The sequence below is a fragment of the Caretta caretta genome, chromosome 17, assembly GCF_965140235.1.
Source record: "Caretta caretta isolate rCarCar2 chromosome 17, rCarCar1.hap1, whole genome shotgun sequence".
Lineage (NCBI taxonomy): Eukaryota > Metazoa > Chordata > Testudines > Cheloniidae > Caretta > Caretta caretta.
Window position 1 is genome coordinate 2,624,843 of NC_134222.1, and position 19,251 is coordinate 2,644,093.

At 46.1% G+C, this 19,251-nt stretch overlaps 1 protein-coding gene across 4 annotated transcripts in view; it reads right to left on the reverse strand.

Annotated features, from left to right (window-relative positions):
* Nucleotides 1–19,251, reverse strand: part of SSH2 (slingshot protein phosphatase 2) — a 137,367-nt gene that overhangs the window by 66,054 nt on the left and 52,062 nt on the right. Inside the window, exon 1 of one of the 4 annotated variants that reach the window (XM_048823682.2) lies at nucleotides 638–816. The exons of the other annotated variants lie outside the window; for them this stretch is intronic. Coding sequence (XP_048679639.2) covers nucleotides 638–753 — 116 coding nt within the window. The 5' untranslated portion in view covers nucleotides 754–816. Of the gene's footprint in view, nucleotides 1–637; nucleotides 817–19,251 lie in introns of those variants that run through there. 4 annotated transcript variants of the gene reach the window in all.

Genomic DNA, 19,251 nt, shown 5'->3' on the forward strand with positions numbered 1-19,251 from the left:
CACCCCCCCCCCCCGGCGACTGGGGCATGGCTCCCTCCGTGCATTACCCCCCCCGCATTACTACTACCCCCCCCGGCGACTGGGGCATGGCTCCCCCCGTGCATTACTACTACCCCCCCACCCCCCCGGCGACTGGGGCATGGCTCCCCCCGTGCATTACTACTACCCCCCCACCCCCCGGCGACTGGGGCATGGCTCCCCCCGTGCATTACTACCACCCCCCCAGCGACTGGGGCATGGCTCCTCCGTGCATTACCCCCCCCCGCATTACTACTACCCCCCCCCGGCGACTGGGGCATGGCTCCTCCGTGCATTACCCCCCCCCCGCATTACTACTACCCCCCCCCGGGTAGACTGGGGCATGGCTCCCCCCGTGCATTACTAACACAACCCCCCCCCCGGCGACTGGGGCATGGCTCCCCCCGTGCATTACTAACACAACCCCCCCCCCGGCGACTGGGGCATGACTCCCCCCGTGCATTACTAACACAACCCCCCCCCCCCCCCGGCGACTGGGGCATGACTCCTCCGTGCATTACTACTACCCCTCCCCCCCGCACTGGCCCCGGGACTGGGGCATGCCGCCCCCCCCCGCACTGACCCCCGGGACACGACCCCCCCGGGGCCCCGCACTCACAGCTGGTTGATGGCGTTCTGGGAGATCACCGCGTTGTCCGAGAAGTAGGGGATCATCCTGGGGCAGCGGCAGGGGCGGGCGCGGCCCGGGCCGGCCCCGAGCCGGCTGCGGGTCATGGGGAGGCGCTGCGGGGCCCCGCGGGGGCAGCCAGCGGACGCGGCGGAGCCCGGAGCTCGCTCGCTCGCTCGGCTCCTGTGCCCGGGCAGCCACGCGCCGCCCAGCTGTGCGCCGGCTCCCCGCCCCCGGCCGCAGCGCGCAGGCGCGGCCCGGCCCCCCACGTGTCGTCCCCCCCCCCGGGCCAAGTCACGGGGCTGGGGCGGCGGTAAAGCGAAGCCCCGCGTGGCCGCACGGAGCAGGGCGCCTGAGCAAGACCCGGCCTGGGCTCCAGCGGGGGCGGGGTGCCCGGCGGCCAGGCCCCCCTGCAGCTGGGGGGGGCCAGGCCGGACCTCCTGGGGCAGGCGCTGAAGATGCTGGGTGGAGACGTTCAGCTCAAAGGGGAGAGCAGGCCAGTAACGCCCGGGGCTTGGCCTCAGCCCGGAGCTCAAAGCTGCTCCCCCCAGGGGCATGCCACTTCACGGCTGGGGAGCGTCCACAGCTGCAGGGGCTAGGGCCCTGGCCCCTCCCTGCGACTGGATACCCCACCCACAAGGGCTGATTCTCCCTTCCCTTAGGCAAGTTTGACAGCAATGGCCCACGCGCGATTAGAGGGGAACTCTATTCCCCTGCACCGCCTATCACCCAGATAAGAATTAAGTTCCCTAGTGGGAAGTTAGAAGAGGCTGTTGCATGGTCGTTGTCTAACTTAATGACAGTGCTCCTACAGCAGCTAACTGATAAACTTAATAGAAGTGTATTATTAAATGCCTGAGCAGCAGGCTCTTCTTTTCCTCCAGCAGAGAATTACACATCTAGGCAGGAGATTTGTTCCATCACCCCAGGCTGCTGAAGGGGAAGATGGAAACACAAGCACTGTAAGGAAGAGATGAAGACAGAGTAGCTAGTCTGGTTGTATTAGCTAAGGTGGGAAACCAGTTATTTGCATAACACCCTCCATGAACATAAGCAGACATTAGTCAAGCTTTATTAACTTTCTTGTACTAACATAGCCCTTTTCCAAATAATTTTGGCAAGTTTTATTATTTTCTGTCTCACTTAATTTCACCACATGATTAATGTACACTAGCACACAAGAGAAGCATTTGGCAAGCAGGGATATTAAAAGCAATATCCAACCATCATTCTGCTAGGTTTCACACACTGACCTATTCCCATCTCCCTTTAATTAGTGCAGTATCAACTTTAACCAAAAAGTAAAATTTCACATCTACGCCATAATGATGGGCACCAGGAAATGTGTTCCAAGATGCTTTGGGGATAAATCATCATACAAGATGTTTAGAAAAATAAGTTTAGCTACTACCATGACAAGTGTTACAATCTACTAAAGGAAAAAACAGTTTTAAAAGACTACTGAAGAGTTTAGATTTCAGAGTAGCAGCTGTGTTAGTCTGTATTCGCAAAAAGAAAAGGAGGACTTGTGGCACCTTAGAGACTAACCAATTTATTTGAGCATAAGCTTTCGTGAGCTACAGCTCACTTCATTCAATGCAACTCCATCAGTTTAGACTCAACCTCAAGGCCAAAAGCTGTTCTATACATACAGCTGTACCAATGCAGCACGTCTAGGGAAGATGCTAGGCCGATGGGCGAGAGTTCTCCTGTGGGTATAAAGAAAACCCACCTCCACACCGGAAGAAGCTCTCCCTCCGACCTCACGCTATGCACACAACCGCTTATGGCAGTGTAACTTGTCTGTTGGGGGGTGGTTTAGTCACACCTCTGAGCGACAGAAGAGGTGTAGGATAAACATAGGCTGTAGTACAGACATAGCTTTAGCCTCCGATGTCTAGCAAGAGACCTGTAACCAGGGAGGACTTTACAACTCACCACCCCACCTCCACTGCTACACCTCTTATTAGGTTATTTAACACCCAGTTAAGCTGCCAGTCTTGAATCTTCTTCCATGCTACAGTTTATGACACCAGGAGTCAGTCCACAATTCGTATTCCCGTTTGGTTTATGCTCAGGATTTTACACTAGTTCCTATTGTGAAATGGAGGCCATGGAGCTTTGTTTCCCCTCTGAAGACTGCCAATGCTGAGTCAGCAAAGCAAGCCTTTTACACTCAGCATGGTAGAAGTACCAACAGCATAAGACTCCTCCAAGAGCTGGCAGTAACATTGCCCTAGTTCTTAGTAAAGGCTGAACATCTGTCACCTCCTCCGGGAGGAAGAGCACATTAAGGAAAATATTTCTCCATACACAAGTAAAATAAAAGATCCACAGCATTCTAACTCCCTTTAATCTTCATCTTTTGCTCCCAAGCCCCTGGTGACAAGGCTCCCAGGAGCAACCCAGGAATTCAGGGATTACTTTAAATTAGATGAGAAACATGCTGTCACTGTGTCATGCTCAAATAAATTTATCTCTAAGGTGCCACAAGTACTCCTTTTATTTTTGCGGATACAGACTAACACGGCTGCTACTCTGAAACATGCTGTGAAGTAAGCAAGTTCCCCGCCTGGCAGGGAGTCAGAGGGGTGGCCATCCTAATTCACAGATTCCAAGGTTGGCCGGGAGCACTGCGACCATCTAGTCTGACCTCTTGTATAACAGGCCATAGAGCTTCCCCAAAATAATCCCTAGAGCAGACATAGCCAATCTTGATTTGAAAAACTGTCAGTGATGGAGAATCCACCAGGACCCATGATAAACTGTTCCAATGGTTAATTCCCCTCACCATTACAAAGTTTAACTTATTTCCAATCTGAATTTGTCTAGCTTCAGGTTCCAGCTACTGGATCCTGTTAGAAGTCTCTCTGGTAGAATGAAGAGCCCATCATCATTATGTTCCCCATGCATGTTCCTATAGATCAATCAGGTCACCCTTAATCTTCTTTTTGTTAAACTAAAGAGATTGAGCTCTCAGAGTTTAATCACTAGAAGGCATGTTTTCAAATCCTTTCATCATTCTTCCGACTCTTCTCTGCACCCTCTCCAATTTGTCAACATCCTTCTTGAACTGCAGACACTAGAACTAGACACAGGAATCCAGCAGCGGTCAGATCTGTGCCAATTACAGAGGTAAAATAACCTCTCTACTGCTACTCATGATGCCCCTGTTTATGCATCCAAGGATCACACTTGCCTTTTGGCTACACCAGTGTCCCCCTGGGAGCTCATATGCAGCTGATTATCCACCACAACCCAATTAGTTCTACGTATTGGGCAGGGAGAAGAGAATCACCAAGCCTTTTGTCAGGGACAGACCCATGTTATCTTTAACTCTTCAGAGAGCCAGCAGTTTGACAGAAGAACAAAGCAATCGGAAAATCACTTCAGGTACCAGAAATAATTTTTCTATGGGAACTACTCCATGACAGACAAGTAGTATACACAAACTAGGCATATTGTGTCTGCTTACTACACAGCATCAATTATGGGTGTACACTGCAGAGACGCAAGGCACTGACCAGTCACTGCAGTTGAGATGAGCTTATTCTTGGGGGGCGGGGGAAAAAAGTATGTTGGATAAATTGAATTGTGGACAGAGAGGAGGGATTATAAAAAGTCTTTGTTTTCCTCTTCCTACACTAGAGCAAGGGGCTGGGGGCCATGAGCGGCACTTAACCATTTCAGTATGAGAAAACTGAAAGTGAACAAGTTACTTTTCATCAATAGACACTTAAAAAAATCCATGTGTTAAGATTCTGCTAGCAGCTGAGTGAAGATCCAGAGGAAATAAAGTACACATTCACCCACTAACTCCCCCCAAAACTCTGTTGAATGAAGACAGACTTCCCTCCCCTTTTCTTTTAATGCAAGAAAATGTTAAAAGGTCAAATAAAACTGCATCATAAAAGGCAAGTTCTTGGGTTATTTAGAATTTAGAGCATGTAGTAATGCAGATATGCACAAGACAACTTTGGACAGACACTTTGAAGACAAGCAAAGTTCACCTGAAAGGATATTTTTAAAAAGCTGGAGTATGAATAAAAGGAAAATATCTAGTAGGATCTGTCACTGCAAGTCTTTGCTGGAATCTGCATTAACTCATGTGTCTCACTGCACACCCAGGAGCATTTGTATATTACAGTTTAAGAGTCTTCCAAAGACATTTTAATTTAAGAAGATGCAACACTAGTCAGCTGTCCTCCTGCAAGAGAAGCATTTTGCCAGACTGGAATTAGTCTGTCTTATCGCCAAAGGTATGCAAGTCAGGGCACTAGGGAAGCAGGATCCCGTCAGCTCCTCAGGAGCCTGGTGAGAGGGCCCCATCTAGAGTTAGTACATACCAATGTCCACATACAGAAAACAAACCAGCGCTTCTGTCCCCATGCTAATGAATAATCTGCACAGTGCTTGAGTAAGGCTCTTGAGATAATCCATTTAATTTACTAAAATGTCGCCCCAACAGCTGCTAGAAATATCTTAGTATGTTCTGCAAACATTACAAATGCAGTCCCTCCATAGAGTGGAAAAACCAATGTAGTGATTAATCAATCACACTTAACATACGGATAATACATTTCTAAAGGAATTAACCCTGGATTAAAATCAGATATTGCATCCCATATGTGGAGACCAACAATGTAAGAGATGCTTCACCAAGGACATATCATTCTGAGGATAGTGTAAGGTGTCAGCAGCAATTCTAAAAACTTAAGATTGTACTGAGATCTGCACTACGAACAGATTTCCATGTTATTTCTATGAAAGAAGTTGTATTGTAAAGATTGAAACATCAGCCCCATGGTCAAATCTCTCTCAACATCATGCTACAAGTCAGGACAGTATGCACTATTCAAATAGCCTGTAGGAATTGAAATATGCAGTTCTCATAGCCTACTTTCTTCAGGGTTAGGGAAACAGCCCCATATTTCTTTGCCAAAAAGTGTTACCCTGGCATTTCAGGGCTCCAAGCAGAAACTGAGATGTCAGCAAGAGATCCTCAGGAGGGGGATGAAAGAAAAGCATCTGAATTTTGATAAACACCATTTAGGTGTTTTTTAAACTTGCAAGACACAAAAGGCTGTTAAAATATATATTAGCAACAGGGTAAAGTTCTTCACTCTAGGTGATGATTCTCAAGTATGCGAAGAGTTAAATGTATTAAAATGCATGGAGTCAAAGCAGTGAGGGGTACTGTTCTAAATGACTAAAATTCTGGAATAAGGTGGGTAAGTAAGCATCACTGTAAATAGCCCCCCCCCCCCCCCCGGCAAGGCCAGGATTACATTTTGCTGTTTTAGACGTCTGTGTTTAGCGCTCAATAGCTGGTAACAGGATTATCAGCCCACTGCCTGGGGTAATAGGGCTAGGGGCTGTACACAATAGTGGCTCTGGCCTTTTGGCATAACAAACTGCTGATTGTGGCCTCCATATTTATCGGGAATAAATAAAAATAAAAACAACTATAGGCACATACACTTCACAACAAGTGGCTTGGCCAGCTTACAGAAAGCAGTTCAAGTCTCTCCCACCACTTCCCAAGGCTAACTCAGACTGGCTTCCATTAGAGTCAGACCAGATTATGAATCTACCATGCAAAGCCTCCGTTAAAAGAATGTTGAGGGAGCCTGGTTAGGCATTCCAAAGTCAGGCAATGCCAGAGTGAGTTGCATGCACATAACACTAAATTCTCTTCTCTCGAAGCAATTCACTATAAAGAGTCCGACCTTATCTTCTATTCTGCAAGTAAAACATGAACCAAATTACAAAATCTCCAAGCATCACGTTCAGTCCTAAATCTGGATTTTGAGGATATCACACTAGAACAAAAAGCCTTTACTCTAGCCTCCCTGCACAGTCATAACATACTGAGGCCCCAATCCTGCAAGGAGCTCCATGCAGGCAGACCCTTTGAGTACATGGAGCCAGCAGTCCACCTGTTCGGTACTCCTTGCATGAGCAAGGCCTCAATTAGTGCACGTGTTAACAGTCAAAATGTTAGGGTTGTTGCCATCAGAAGGAAGATAAATCAGAATGATTAACAAGGATTTAGAGGTATTTGGTGCACATATAGAGTTTGACACCTTTGAGGTGGAAAAAAGTTTCTTGTGGAGCTGTGGATTCTTGTCAGCGTGAGTGGTCAACAAGACCAGCTTGGCTTAATGGTGAAATCTTAGCGGATCTTAAACATAAAAAAGAAGCTTACAAGAAGTGGAAGGTTGGACATATGACCAGGGAAGAGTATAAAAATATTGCTAGGGCATGTAGGAATGTTATCAGGAGGGCCAAATCGCACCTGGAGCTGCAGCTAGCCAGAGATGTCAAGAGTAACAAGAAGGGTTTCTTCAGGTATGTTGGCAACAAGAAGAAAACCAAGGAATGTGTGGGCCCCTTACTGAATGAGGGAGGCAAACTAGTGACAGAGGATGTGGAAAAAGCTAATGTACTCAATGCTTTTTTTGCCTCTGTTTTCACTAACAAGGTCAGCTCCCAGACTGCTACGCTGGGCATCACAAAATGGGGAAGAGATGGCCAGCCCTCTGTGGAGATAGAGGTGGTTAGGGACTTTTTAGAAAAGCTGGACGTGCACAAGTCCATGGGGCCGGACGAGTTGCATCCGAGAGTGCTGAAGGAACTGGCGGCTGTGATTGCAGAGCCATTGGCCATTATCTTTGAAAACTCGTGGCGAACCGGGGAAGTCCCGGATGACTGGAAAAAGGCTAATGTAGTGCCAATCTTTAAAAAAGGGAAGAAGGAGGATCCTGGGAACTACAGGCCAGTCAGCCTCACTTCAGTCCCTGGAAAAATCATGGAGCAGGTCCTCAAAGAATCAATCCTGAAGCACTTGCATGAGAGGAAAGTGATCAGGAACAGCCAGCATGGATTCACCAAGGGAAGGTCATGCCTGACTAATCTAATCGCCTTCTATGATGAGATTACTGGTTCTGTGGATGAAGGGAAAGCAGTGGATGTATTGTTCCTTGACTTTAGCAAAGCTTTTGACACGGTCTCCCACAGTATTCTTGTCAGCAAGTTAAGGAAGTATGGGCTGGATGAATGCACTACAAGGTGGGTAGAAAGCTGGCTAGATTGTCGGGCTCAACGGGTAGTGATCAATGGCTCCATGTCTAGTTGGCAGCCGGTATCAAGTGGAGTGCCCCAAGGGTCGGTCCTGGGGCCGGTTTTGTTCAATATCTTCATAAATGATCTGGAGGATGGTGTGGATTGCACTCTCAGCAAATTTGCGGATGATACTAAACTGGGAGGAGTGGTAGATATGCTGGAGGGGAGGGATAGGATACAGAAGGACCTAGACAAATTGGAGGATTGGGCCAAAAGAAATCTGATGAGGTTCAATAAGGATAAGTGCAGGGTCCTGCACTTAGGACGGAAGAACCCAATGCACAGCTACAGACTAGGGACCGAATGGCTAGGCAGCAGTTCTGCGGAAAAGGACCTAGGGGTGACAGTGGACCAGAAGCTGGATATGAGTCAGCAGTGTGCCCTTGTTGCCAAGAAGGCCAATGGCATTTTGGGATGTATAAGTAGGGGCATTGCGAGCAGATCGAGGGACGTGATCGTTCCCCTCTATTCGACATTGGTGAGGCCTCATCTGGAGTACTGTGTCCAGTTTTGGGCCCCACACTTCAAGAAGGATGTGGATAAATTGGAGAGAGTCCAGCGAAGGGCAACAAAAATGATTAGGGGTCTGGAACATATGAGTTATGAGGAGAGGCTGAGGGAGCTGGGATTGTTTAGCCTGCAGAAGAGAAGAATGAGGGGGGATTTGATAGCTGTTTTCAACTACCTGAAAGGGGGTTCCAAAGAGGATGGCTCTAGACTGTTCTCAATGGTATCAGATGACAGAACGAGGAGTAATGGTCTCAAGCTGCAGTGGGGGAGGTTTAGATTGGATATTAGGAAAAACTTTTTCACTATGAGGGTGGTGAAACACTGGAATGCGTTACCTAGGGAGGTGGTAGAATCTCCTTCCTTAGAGGTTTTTAAGGTCAGGCTTGACAAAGCCCTGGCTGGGATGATTTAGCTGGGAATTGGTCCTGCTTTGAGCAGGGGGTTGGACTAGATGACCTTCTGGGGTTCCTTCCAACCCTTATATTCTATGATTCTATGATTCTATGAACATGAGGCATGGGTGTAAACTGATGTTAAAATATTTTCCACCCTTGCCTCGGCCCCTGGTGTGCTGCATATCAGAGCAAACCTCTATTGCACTGTTACGTCCGTGCCCACATTTGTTTGCTGCCTCTCATCAGATGCTAAGATTGCAAGCAGTGTGGGGCACAGACAGGCTTACTACACATGTATACAGTGCTTAGTGCAAGAGGATCCTGCTGGAAGCCCCTCACCCTGTTTTACACTTCTAAGGGATTCTACGGGTGGGTTTTGCAATTAAAACTGCTACTCCTCGCCGTTGCTTTAGAGACAGCTCCTGTCGTAGGGCTCTTCCGCAGGGGGCTCAAGGCTCATGTCCCCTCTGCTGTGCCTGCAGGACTCACTCAGACGTGCTACAAGTAGGCGTGCCGTGGTGAGTGTGCACGGGGGAAGCGGCTGCAGGGAGCCTGCAGTGGTGGGGCAGACGTGAACGGGCTTTGCCTAGTGTAAGAACAAAAAGTGTCTGTGTGGACACCATGCTAGGTTACAGTGAGAGTGGTTCAGTTGTGCAGATCATGTGAAAAGTCTCTGGGGGCACCTCTGAACAATAGGAGGGCATGTGCATGAATTTCTGCCCAGGCCTGTTAACAGCAATGTGACAGATAAGGCATTGTAGGACCTAGACTCATTTTTCTTCCACATAAGATGGAATTATGTAAAGTTCTGAAGCTTCTGCTTTACAGAATGCACTCCTCTGCAGAGCCGGGTGAGTTACTGTACGGCCTGTTCCGTCACCTTGAGCATGAGTGTGGAAATATTCCTACGTTGCCACACATCTGTTTCCTGGGTCATTTGTGAGAAGACAAGTTCAAATCAAAACCACCACCATGGCCTAAACGATTAGCTTTGATGTCTAGCAGCAGCACCTCATGCATCAGCATGGCAGGGACGGATACAGAGGCAGCATGTTTGTCTTCTCCATGTTTGTAAGTAAGAGAACTCCAAGTTTTTCTCTGCATTGAGATTTCAGGAAGGGTACTGACGGCCTTCTAGAAAGAACTGCATGCAGTCCTTCCGCACTAGGAGCATGCTTGTTCTCCATGCTGTATTTGAGATAAGAGTAGCGAGTGATGTGAAGGAAGAGGAGCAATGCATCTCTCTGACAACACAACATTGGAACTTAACATTTCTTTTTAAATTGCGCAAAGTATTAATCACACTACAAACTGTGCATGAAGGACAGCAGTATTTGAGCTGCAGCTCACTTCCCTCCCACCTTCAGCTCAGGTAAAAGGTTTGTTGACTTGTTCCACTGCTTTGTGCCCTAGAGGCCATACAGCTTACAGAGATAAGCAGGGGCTGAAGCTGGGTCTAAGTGAATTAGACACACAAATCAATGACTATCTGGAAAAAGCCTGATGGTAAAGATACAGGAGAATGCAAACAGGCAAAGCCCAATTGTTTAGAGACCCACCTGACAACTTCTGGAGCGGTCCTTCTACCACTCAGGATGGACAAGTCATATGATCAGGCCTATCCATCCCAGGTGTTTACAAACTGTATCTGTATTAAAAACAAAGCCCACAAATGTGACGAGGTTTTCCCTCACCAAAGCCCAAACTGTTTCAGCAGCACAGTGCTCATGAGCCAACCACCGTGTGCAGCGCAGGATGGAGGGAAAGACAGGGCAGGAAGGAAACTCATTCAATTTAAAGCCTTCATTGTGAATCAAAGGCACATGACTCACCGTGGCAATGGTCCTTATCTGTCTATACAGCAGCTATATTACACTGCTAGGGGGACTTAACTCAGTAATTAGTAAGATGTCCTGGTGCATACTGATTAAGAAATAGGTGCTATACAAAACTGTATTTAATCCTGTATCATCTCATTAGGACAGATTCCATTTCTAAGTCTGGTTATCTCAGACGTCAGGAAACATTTACACTTCTGGTTCTTACTCACAATTTTGTAACAGGCAGTCTAAGCCATGCCACTCATCAACACCGCTCTAGCTCACTTTGTTTCTAATGGAAGCGTTTTCTATTTGTAATTCAGGAGGTATATTGAAAGCAATGTTCAAGGAAACCTGGTTTCCTGGTTAAAATGACAAAGCCTCCTGGAAACTGCATTCCAAAGCTAAACTCACAGAGATGCCTCCAGCACAGACCTCTCCTGCCCATTCCCTTCAAGGTGAAGAAGGTAGCCTGAGGTTTACATTTTGCTCATTAAGGCAACACCACTGAGAGTTCCATTTTTATTTCTAAAGTATGTATCTAAGGGAGAGGAATAACCCTAGGGGAATCGTTTCAGTATAGGAAAGGAGAATCACAAATCAGACATCCATAAAGACAAAGGCGAGCATTAAACATCCAGTTTCTCAGTGTCTACTCTAGTATTGAAGTCTCGTATTAAAAGCAGTAGAAGTGAAGATAATGCATTTGGTACTTTTCCTCCAATACAGCTTATTCAAGACAAGGCCACACTCTGCTTTCAGACTCTCCTCTCTCGCGCTCTCCTTTATAAAGGTGTGTTTTTGTTGTCATTAAAAGAAATCCAGTACAAAGTCTACGATCACCTGTGTGCACAGAGCCAGAGAGGAAGGGGAGACTCATTAGTAAAGCAAGCAGAAACAAGAAGTAATGGTAATAGTAGTATGCGGAGATCTTTAGAAGAAAGCTCCCATATCAACACAGAGAACTTTATAAGTGTTAAGCCAGTTTCAACACCTCCGTATCAGTCAGATAAACACTCCCATACTCCATTTCCAAACAGGTTGCTGCAGGAGAGCGCCTATATGCGGCGGTGGAATTGCAGATGGAGGTACGCTAGCATACGTTGGTGTGCGGCGCTCAGGTTTAGTGAGGAGTAGTGTGCAGAATGCAAACACCACTTTCTTTCTGAAACACTCAGTGCCAACTGCCCTGAGTCCTCACCAGAGCCTAAGTCACTGCTAGTTACACCCTTTGCTGACTTTAGAGGTGTAATCAGGCCAGAGTGTCATCTTTTGTACCACCACATGAATAAGGATTATTTCTCCAGATCAGCACTTAGCAGGACAAGGGTTTTTTGATTGCTTGTTTGTTTAAATTGGAGCTTCCGTGTCTGCATTTCTAACTCTCAGACCTGATGAAGAGTTAATGGTATATGCACCTTTTGATGTTACCAAATAAAGCATCTTCCTCCAAACAATACATTCTCTTCTGCTGAAGACAGCCTTTCAGACTAGGTTATGTGAATGGGCTATCACCCCACCCTCAGCAATCTTTGTACTGCTATGCTAAATTGTTAGTGTATTCCAAAAAAACAACAAGGAGTCCGGTGGCACCTTAAAGACTAAGGGATTTATTTGGGCATAAGCTTTTGTGGGTAAAAGAAGAAGTGTTTTTTTTACTCACTAAAGCTTATGTCTAGATAAATCTGATAGTCTTTAAGGTGCTACTGGCCTCCTTGTTATTTTTTGTGGGTACAGACTAACACGGCTACCCCGATACTTGACACAGTGTTACCCAAGTACACCATTCCCTGTATCCTCTGAACATTTGTTTCTAATCAGGGATGATTTTTCTTGGGTGGTACCTTTCCCAAATCACAATCCTACACATCAAACCTTTAGGACTAACTCAATCCCTTCTTCTGCCCCATTACAATCCCCACTAACACCCTCATATAAATAAAGCCAGTCTAGATTATAAAAACCCACTTTCCCATGGAACTAAGAGCAAGTGCATGGCAATCATGCCCTGCTTGTGTGTTGGTGCCCATTTCCACCAGCCTGTGTTAGTTTATCTTTTCAGAGTCTAAGCTCTTTGGGGCAAAGACTAAGTCTTCATGAAGCTGAAGAGGAGCTGGCCCTGGATTTATGTTGCAGCAGTGCCCTCAGAATGGGTATTCTTACAAACAGAGGGCGAGAGAAGTATGGTGCCCCTGTTTCTGCAATGCTACTTCACAAAGCCTTGATTTGGGCTGTGTGTAACATTCTCTTCTCACCGCTGCATGTAAAGAGAGTGTGATGTGAAACACCTGACAGCAGCACTGCAATCACGGACTCCTCATCCGTAGTTCACGGTCAGGCTGACTATTCATAAAAACAGGACATTATTTACAGGACAAATACATGAAAACTGGATCCTGAATGCAGACACTTGAGTGTTCTATTACACCATGTACCCTACCATTACTTGTAACATCCTCCAATGAGTAAAAATAACTTCCCCAGCTAATTCCATCCCCTTCCCTCCCGCACTCTGCTGCTCAGAATCAAGATGAGCTTGGCTGTTGATTTCTAGTTTGCTGAGACCAAAGTACTGGAAGGCAGTTGCTGGCAGTGTGGTCAATGCTACTACAAAGCCAGGAGGAGCAGCATAAAAAGTAGGTGTCCTCACACTGTCCCCACTTTCAATGGTGGCTCATTAAAGTTCATTTTTGGACACTTTTTTTTTTGGGGGGGGGGGGCGCGGAAGACACGTATGTTAGGGCAGGGGGTGGAAGATGAGCTATTTAAAGCTAAATGGACTTTTTCAGATGATCAGGCTCAGACGTTGACTATTTAAAGATACACCTACTGAAAGCTTTTAAGGGGTATCCAAAATCAATGCAAGGCTGAAACAAGGTTCCTTGTTTTCTAGCAGCTCAAGCCAATTCTGGACAGAGACATGGACAAGCATCCTGCACTTGGGTTCTGTAAACAGAAACTGTTATTAACCCCAACATAAAAATTGATAAGGTAACCAACTGAAATAAGGTTGAGACTTTACTATGAAAGTCTGAATCATTGTAACAGATCAGACTAGTGTTTCCTCTAGTCTAGTACCCAGTCTTCAACAACAGCTGGTGGAAGATGCTTCCAAGGAAGGTCCAAGAAACCTAATTATAGAATAGTCTGCCCATAAGAGAAATTTCTTCCTCCTCCATTAGCTAGAAATTGGCTTATACCCTGAAGCACAGGGGGGTTAGATCTGTTCCAAACATCAGACTTTTTAAATCTCAACTAATATCAAACTGCAGATATTCTCATTACCCACAAGCTTCCAATCCTTTTTCAAAGCTTGTTAAGATAGGTCATGTTAGCCTCTGACACTCCTGCGGTAATAAGTTCCAGAGGTTACCATTGTCAAGTAAATAAAGCTGACAAAAGGAAATGATTTTGTAAGTTTTCTGGGATCTACACACCTGAAAGGCAATCAGAATAAAATTCAAGGCACCAATTTAGAACCAAAAAAAATTTTTTTTTAATTTTTTTTTGGAGTTTTCACAATAGCAGATTTGCAATATCTACAGAAAGGCAAGACTCCATACTACTTAATCAGAATTCTGTCCAGTTTGAGTTTTACATTTTACACCTAGCAAGGAAGTCCCCAATTAATTATTAAATAACTGATAGTATTTCACCAGTTGTGTTGTTTAGAGACGATATATTACATCCACAAAATTACAATAGAAGAACGTTAAGGTTGCAAAGGGAAAACTAAACAGTTAGGAAACGCCTTAATTAAGGTTGTCTGTGCACCATCCATTTCGTGCACTGAAAGAGGCAGGGGTCCTTTTAAAAAAGGAATGTGATCATATAATTAAAGATCATGTATCATAATGCACACACATGAGGGGGGTCAAATTAAGGTTGTATGGACATCATTGATTCAAGCATTTTTTAAACTCCTAAGTGCTTCACTTTGCACATTTAATGTTCTTTTAACTTAAGACTTTTGGATGTTAAATATTTTATAATTCTATCACCACGGCTCATAGTGAGTTGGATTTCTTCCAGGCATGTAATGTAACAGTGCTTATGAAAAACGGTGCCAGTTTACATATAATCTCCTAACATTAAAAACTAGCGTGCTTCCTAATCTTACCCATCTGGGAGCCCCTGGCAGGTCTCAGCAGCAGAGTCATTAAATTACTCATTTTTGAGGAGTTGCTTTTGTCACTGCCTTTTATCAGGTGGCAGCAGCTCTCCATTCAAGTGTCAGGGACGAGTCTTGCTGGGCTTTGCTTTAGCGCACCCCAATACTCTAGTCACACTCCGCTGTTTCTCTAGACACCCAATTCTTTCCTTTGGCTGCACAGCTTCTCTGCCAAAGGAAGTAGCTCTTGTAGCATCTCTGATCAATCTGTCTTCCATAGAATGGCCAGAAGAAAGCAGACCATCCAGCAATACTTCTAGAGCTTGTTTAAGACACTTTATTGGCTCTTCACACTAATGACTGTTTCTTGGTGAGGTCTCCGAATTGAAAGTTGAAGCATTTACATGAAATCTTATGGGAAAATTGGATTAGTTTAAATCGTTTCACTTAAAGTTGCATTTTTCAGGAACATAACTACAATGTTGAGTGAGAAGTTACTTTATTTGCTTTGCAGCCACACAGGAGTTTGCGCTAATCTCCTGGTCGTCACTGCAAAATATATATACAGATAATATTTAGGAGTTACGTATCTATATTGAAAATTGAGCTCTTAAGGGAGAGGACCCCAAACTGTGGGGTGCGCCCCTCTGGGAGGGGAGGGCAGAGGAACATTCAAGGGGATGCAGCTGGGGCCAGGGCCAGCCACCACAGGGGACAGGGAGGGAGTGCCACCCAGCTCCACTCCTGGCCCTGGGACCCCAGCAGCCGGAGTCAGCCCCTAGCTGGGACCCCAGCCTCAGCCCCCTTACTCCTGTCCACGTCTGCCCTCCCGCCCCAAGCCATGGCCCCACTCCTAGGCCCTAGGGGGGTGGGACATAGACAGAGGTAAGGGGAGCACAACCCTGAAAAGTTTGGGGACCACTGTCTTAAGGACTTGGAGTTGAGGCAGGTCACCAAGAGGTGACACTTTGGAGGCTGAAAGGATCACGCATCTCCCTGTCTGGCCATTGGCCTTGAGCTGTATGACTATTTGCATACCGAGTCAGGTGTGAACGGAGGAACTGTGAAATTTACAAGAAGAAACAAAGGCAAGGGGATGTTCTGTATATGAATAAGAACAAAGGTTTGATCTGGTATATCTTGGAGTGCAAAGAGACACACTGAATCCTTCACCGAGGAGGCAAACTGACAGCGTGCTTGTCTCGTGAAAGGAGGGCCATAGCCAGTCTGGGTGTAAAGGACTAGAAGAACGCAGGGTAAGCAATACTCTACAGGACACAAGAATATGTTGTTCATTAAATCTAGGCTCTAGGGTGCGTGTTCTGATTTTATTTGACATGGAACCGTTTGTTTCCGATACTTCTACCTGCTACGACCAGAATCTCTGGGCTTTGTTAAATAAACGTATTTCACTATAAACATGTTTAAGTGTTGAGTGTTAAATGCAGTGGTGATCTGAGGTGGGACTGGTAAGTTGCAGAGCCCTGTTTCTTTGGGAGCAGCGAATCTGCGAGCACTGCGAGAGTCCAGTGGAGCAGGGGCTGGGTGCTCCAGGGAGCCACTCAGATGGTTCGAGGGTTGAGATGTGCCTATTGCCAACTTGCAGAGTGACAATGGGGCCTGCAAGGCCTAGAAGGCAGGGCTTGTGTTGGGTGTGGCCAGTAGAGCTAGGGAGCTGACCACAGCAGGTAGACAGGGTTTTCTCCTGTTAAGGGCAGGTGGTAGCAAGGTGCCTCACAACCTGGGTACCCCTGGGCAGCATCCCAGCCTGCTCAGAGGGGAAGACGAAGGCACACGTGCCTGATAAGCTTAGAGACTGAACAGTGCACAGAAAATGAAGATGTTAAATGCATCTCCGTATGTGCTTACTCCCAATATTTAAACTACACCTTGTATAGGTGAAAAATTAAGTGTTTAAAAAAATCCCTGTTAATTACCTAATAGCATTTATTAAAGTAGGAAAGGATTAACTTAATATCTTATTCCTGAAACGGACTTCCTGCTGTAATGAAAATGCTTTCAAGTAGAATTTCCCCACATTTTCATGCTGGAGTCAGTGGGCGATGTTGAGGCATGCTTGGGGCAGAGGACGCTACCGAGGCTGGTGCTATCATGACTTTGCATGAGGTCAGGCAAGGCATGGAATGTTCTTCCTGAAAGAGCTATTTAAATCAAACCCACTGCAGGCGAGGAGTCAGAGATAAAAGCCAGGGCCTGGGCAGGTAAGTTAGAATGATTGCATCAGCTCTGCCTCATCCCAGGAAAGCTGCACCAACTGGGCCCTGCTCAGACAAGCACTCAGAAATTCCATTAATAAAATTAACTCTTTAAAAGGCACCTAAGTACAGCTCCTAATTAAGGCTGGATTTAACTCAGCGCATTTTTAACTGAAAGCTTCCATCTAATACCATTCTGCAGACACGACAGGCTACTTACTGCCACCCAGAAACAGCATTTCAGCTTTCTAAATGGCTTCAGATCTTTATTACGTCTGTCCAAGCAGCTTATTTCCCCTTAGAAAGGGTCTTGGCTAACGTTAGCTTCCCTACCACCAGCAACAGGAAGTCTCGGAGCAGAGGTCACCATGTCAACAGCAGGGTGCCATTTCCTATCCTAGAGAAGTATTTTAAATATGCATAAAATGTGATCATTGAACCCATCTTAAAAAGAAGCCCCTAACTAGGCCACAGCAACTGAGCTGACACAAAAAAATCCCACACTGCCGCCAAGCCCAAGTGCATAAGTGAGGCTCCAAAGAGCCATGAGATTTTAATAAATAAATTGGGTTTGTTATTTATGTTAGGCTTTTGAGCCTTCAGGCTTCATGTTTTCAGGCTTTTCTCCACAATCACCAAAGCTATAGACTTCTTAATGAGACTAGAGAGTCTCATGTAGGTGCCCGACTCCAGGAGCTGGTGGTCTACAGGGGAAAAAGCCACCCACCTCTGCCTGCCTGCAGCTGAAGAGGCAGCCAAAAGCTGGTGGTCTCTCAGAGGTGGAACCATATCTCCCTTGCCCGACTGACCCATGTGGTCCACCTCCAAGGCCATGCAGAGCAAAGACCTCAATACCATGGAATTGTGGACCTCATAACAAACAAGATAGGATCACAACAGCCAGAAAGAATCATTGTACTTCCTTCCTTTGCAATTCTCTACATAAAAAGCTAACACAAAGGAGAGATCCGACAGAGAGAACATTTCAGTGAGACAGTTCTGTTGCCATTGGACAAGTCACCTAGTTAAAGGCAGCAGCTATTTTCAAAGTAGCTCTCATTGAAATGATCCAATTTTCAGAGTAAAAACAGCTGAAAGTTTTGAAGTTGTGGAAAAGTTACCATTGTTAACTGTGTGGCTGACAAGTCCGAGAGGTCACCAGCTCATAACCCGTGTAATGTGCTTAGCTCTGGTGAGCTGGTTTTGTTTAGGTAAGAGTTTGATGGCAGATACAGTTTTCTGTTTGACATGACTGGACTTGGTATTTACAGAAATTAATACAGACTTCCCATTCTTCTTCTATGGATTATTTTGGGATTACAGCTCCTTTGGCTCTCACTATTCTCGGACAGGAACAGAGGACGATGCCTGGGTAGGTATGAGGACATGTGTGCAAGAGGAACACTCGCCACGTACATACCCAGTGAAATAGGCAGAGGACAAAAAGATACTTTGATACTGCATTACCATGTATTCAATGCTCAAAGTACACTCACCTGCAAAAAAGCTAGCACACCTGTCCAACTTTTTGAATATTAACATTTGAAAGACATGCCCGGTTTGTTAAACGTGTAATCTGATTTCACTCAAATTTAATAAAATCATGGAAAACAGCATCTCATGGGTAGTCAGTGATCCCATATTACAGGGATTAAATGGAGAGATCTGATTACAGTACTGTCTGTTTTTCTAAACAAACACTCCCTGTTGTAATGACTGTTGTCCTCCATGTCTACATGGCAAGGAGTTGTAAACTTGTGAGAACTTCCTAAATAAATCAGCAGTGTAAGTGATGGCTGGGCTTACAGGCATGAAGTAACCCAGTCGCTTCAGCTTTGGGGACAGTTGATCAGCTGCCAGGAGATGTTGCAGGAATATCTAGAGGTGAAGGAGTACGAGAACTGAAGGGTGCTAACGGGAGGATGAAGTCAGATTCTGTGATGCTGTCCCATAAACAGATTAACCTGATCTCACCCAACATTAGTAAGAGGGACGGAGTGGCTGTGGCTTGGGTTTTTACTAGAGGGCCACGGCCAATGGAGCAAGGCCACTGCGCCCTGAAGCTCTCAGTATCCCCATGTCATGGGTGATGGGCCAATCCTGGGAACCTGAGCAACTGCCACGCCTGGGAGCTGGAAGTGCTCAGCATCACAGGACTTGGCAATGGACGCTTCGCCCACAGCTGCACAGGCTCTTCCCACCTGTTCCCCATGTAGTAGTGGCCAAAGCACCCCTCCCCAGAGGCATGGATTCTTCCCTCCCAGGAAGCCTTGCTGTACCCTTCTGACCCACCACAGAGCCAATTTCCTCTGCTGCAGTGGCCCCTTTGCTGAAGACACTGTCTAGGCTGGGGTTAGTGGACATTAGCTTCCAAGAAAGGTCAAGATGATCCAGCTGTGTTGGACTAGCAAGAGCTAGAAAGTGGGAA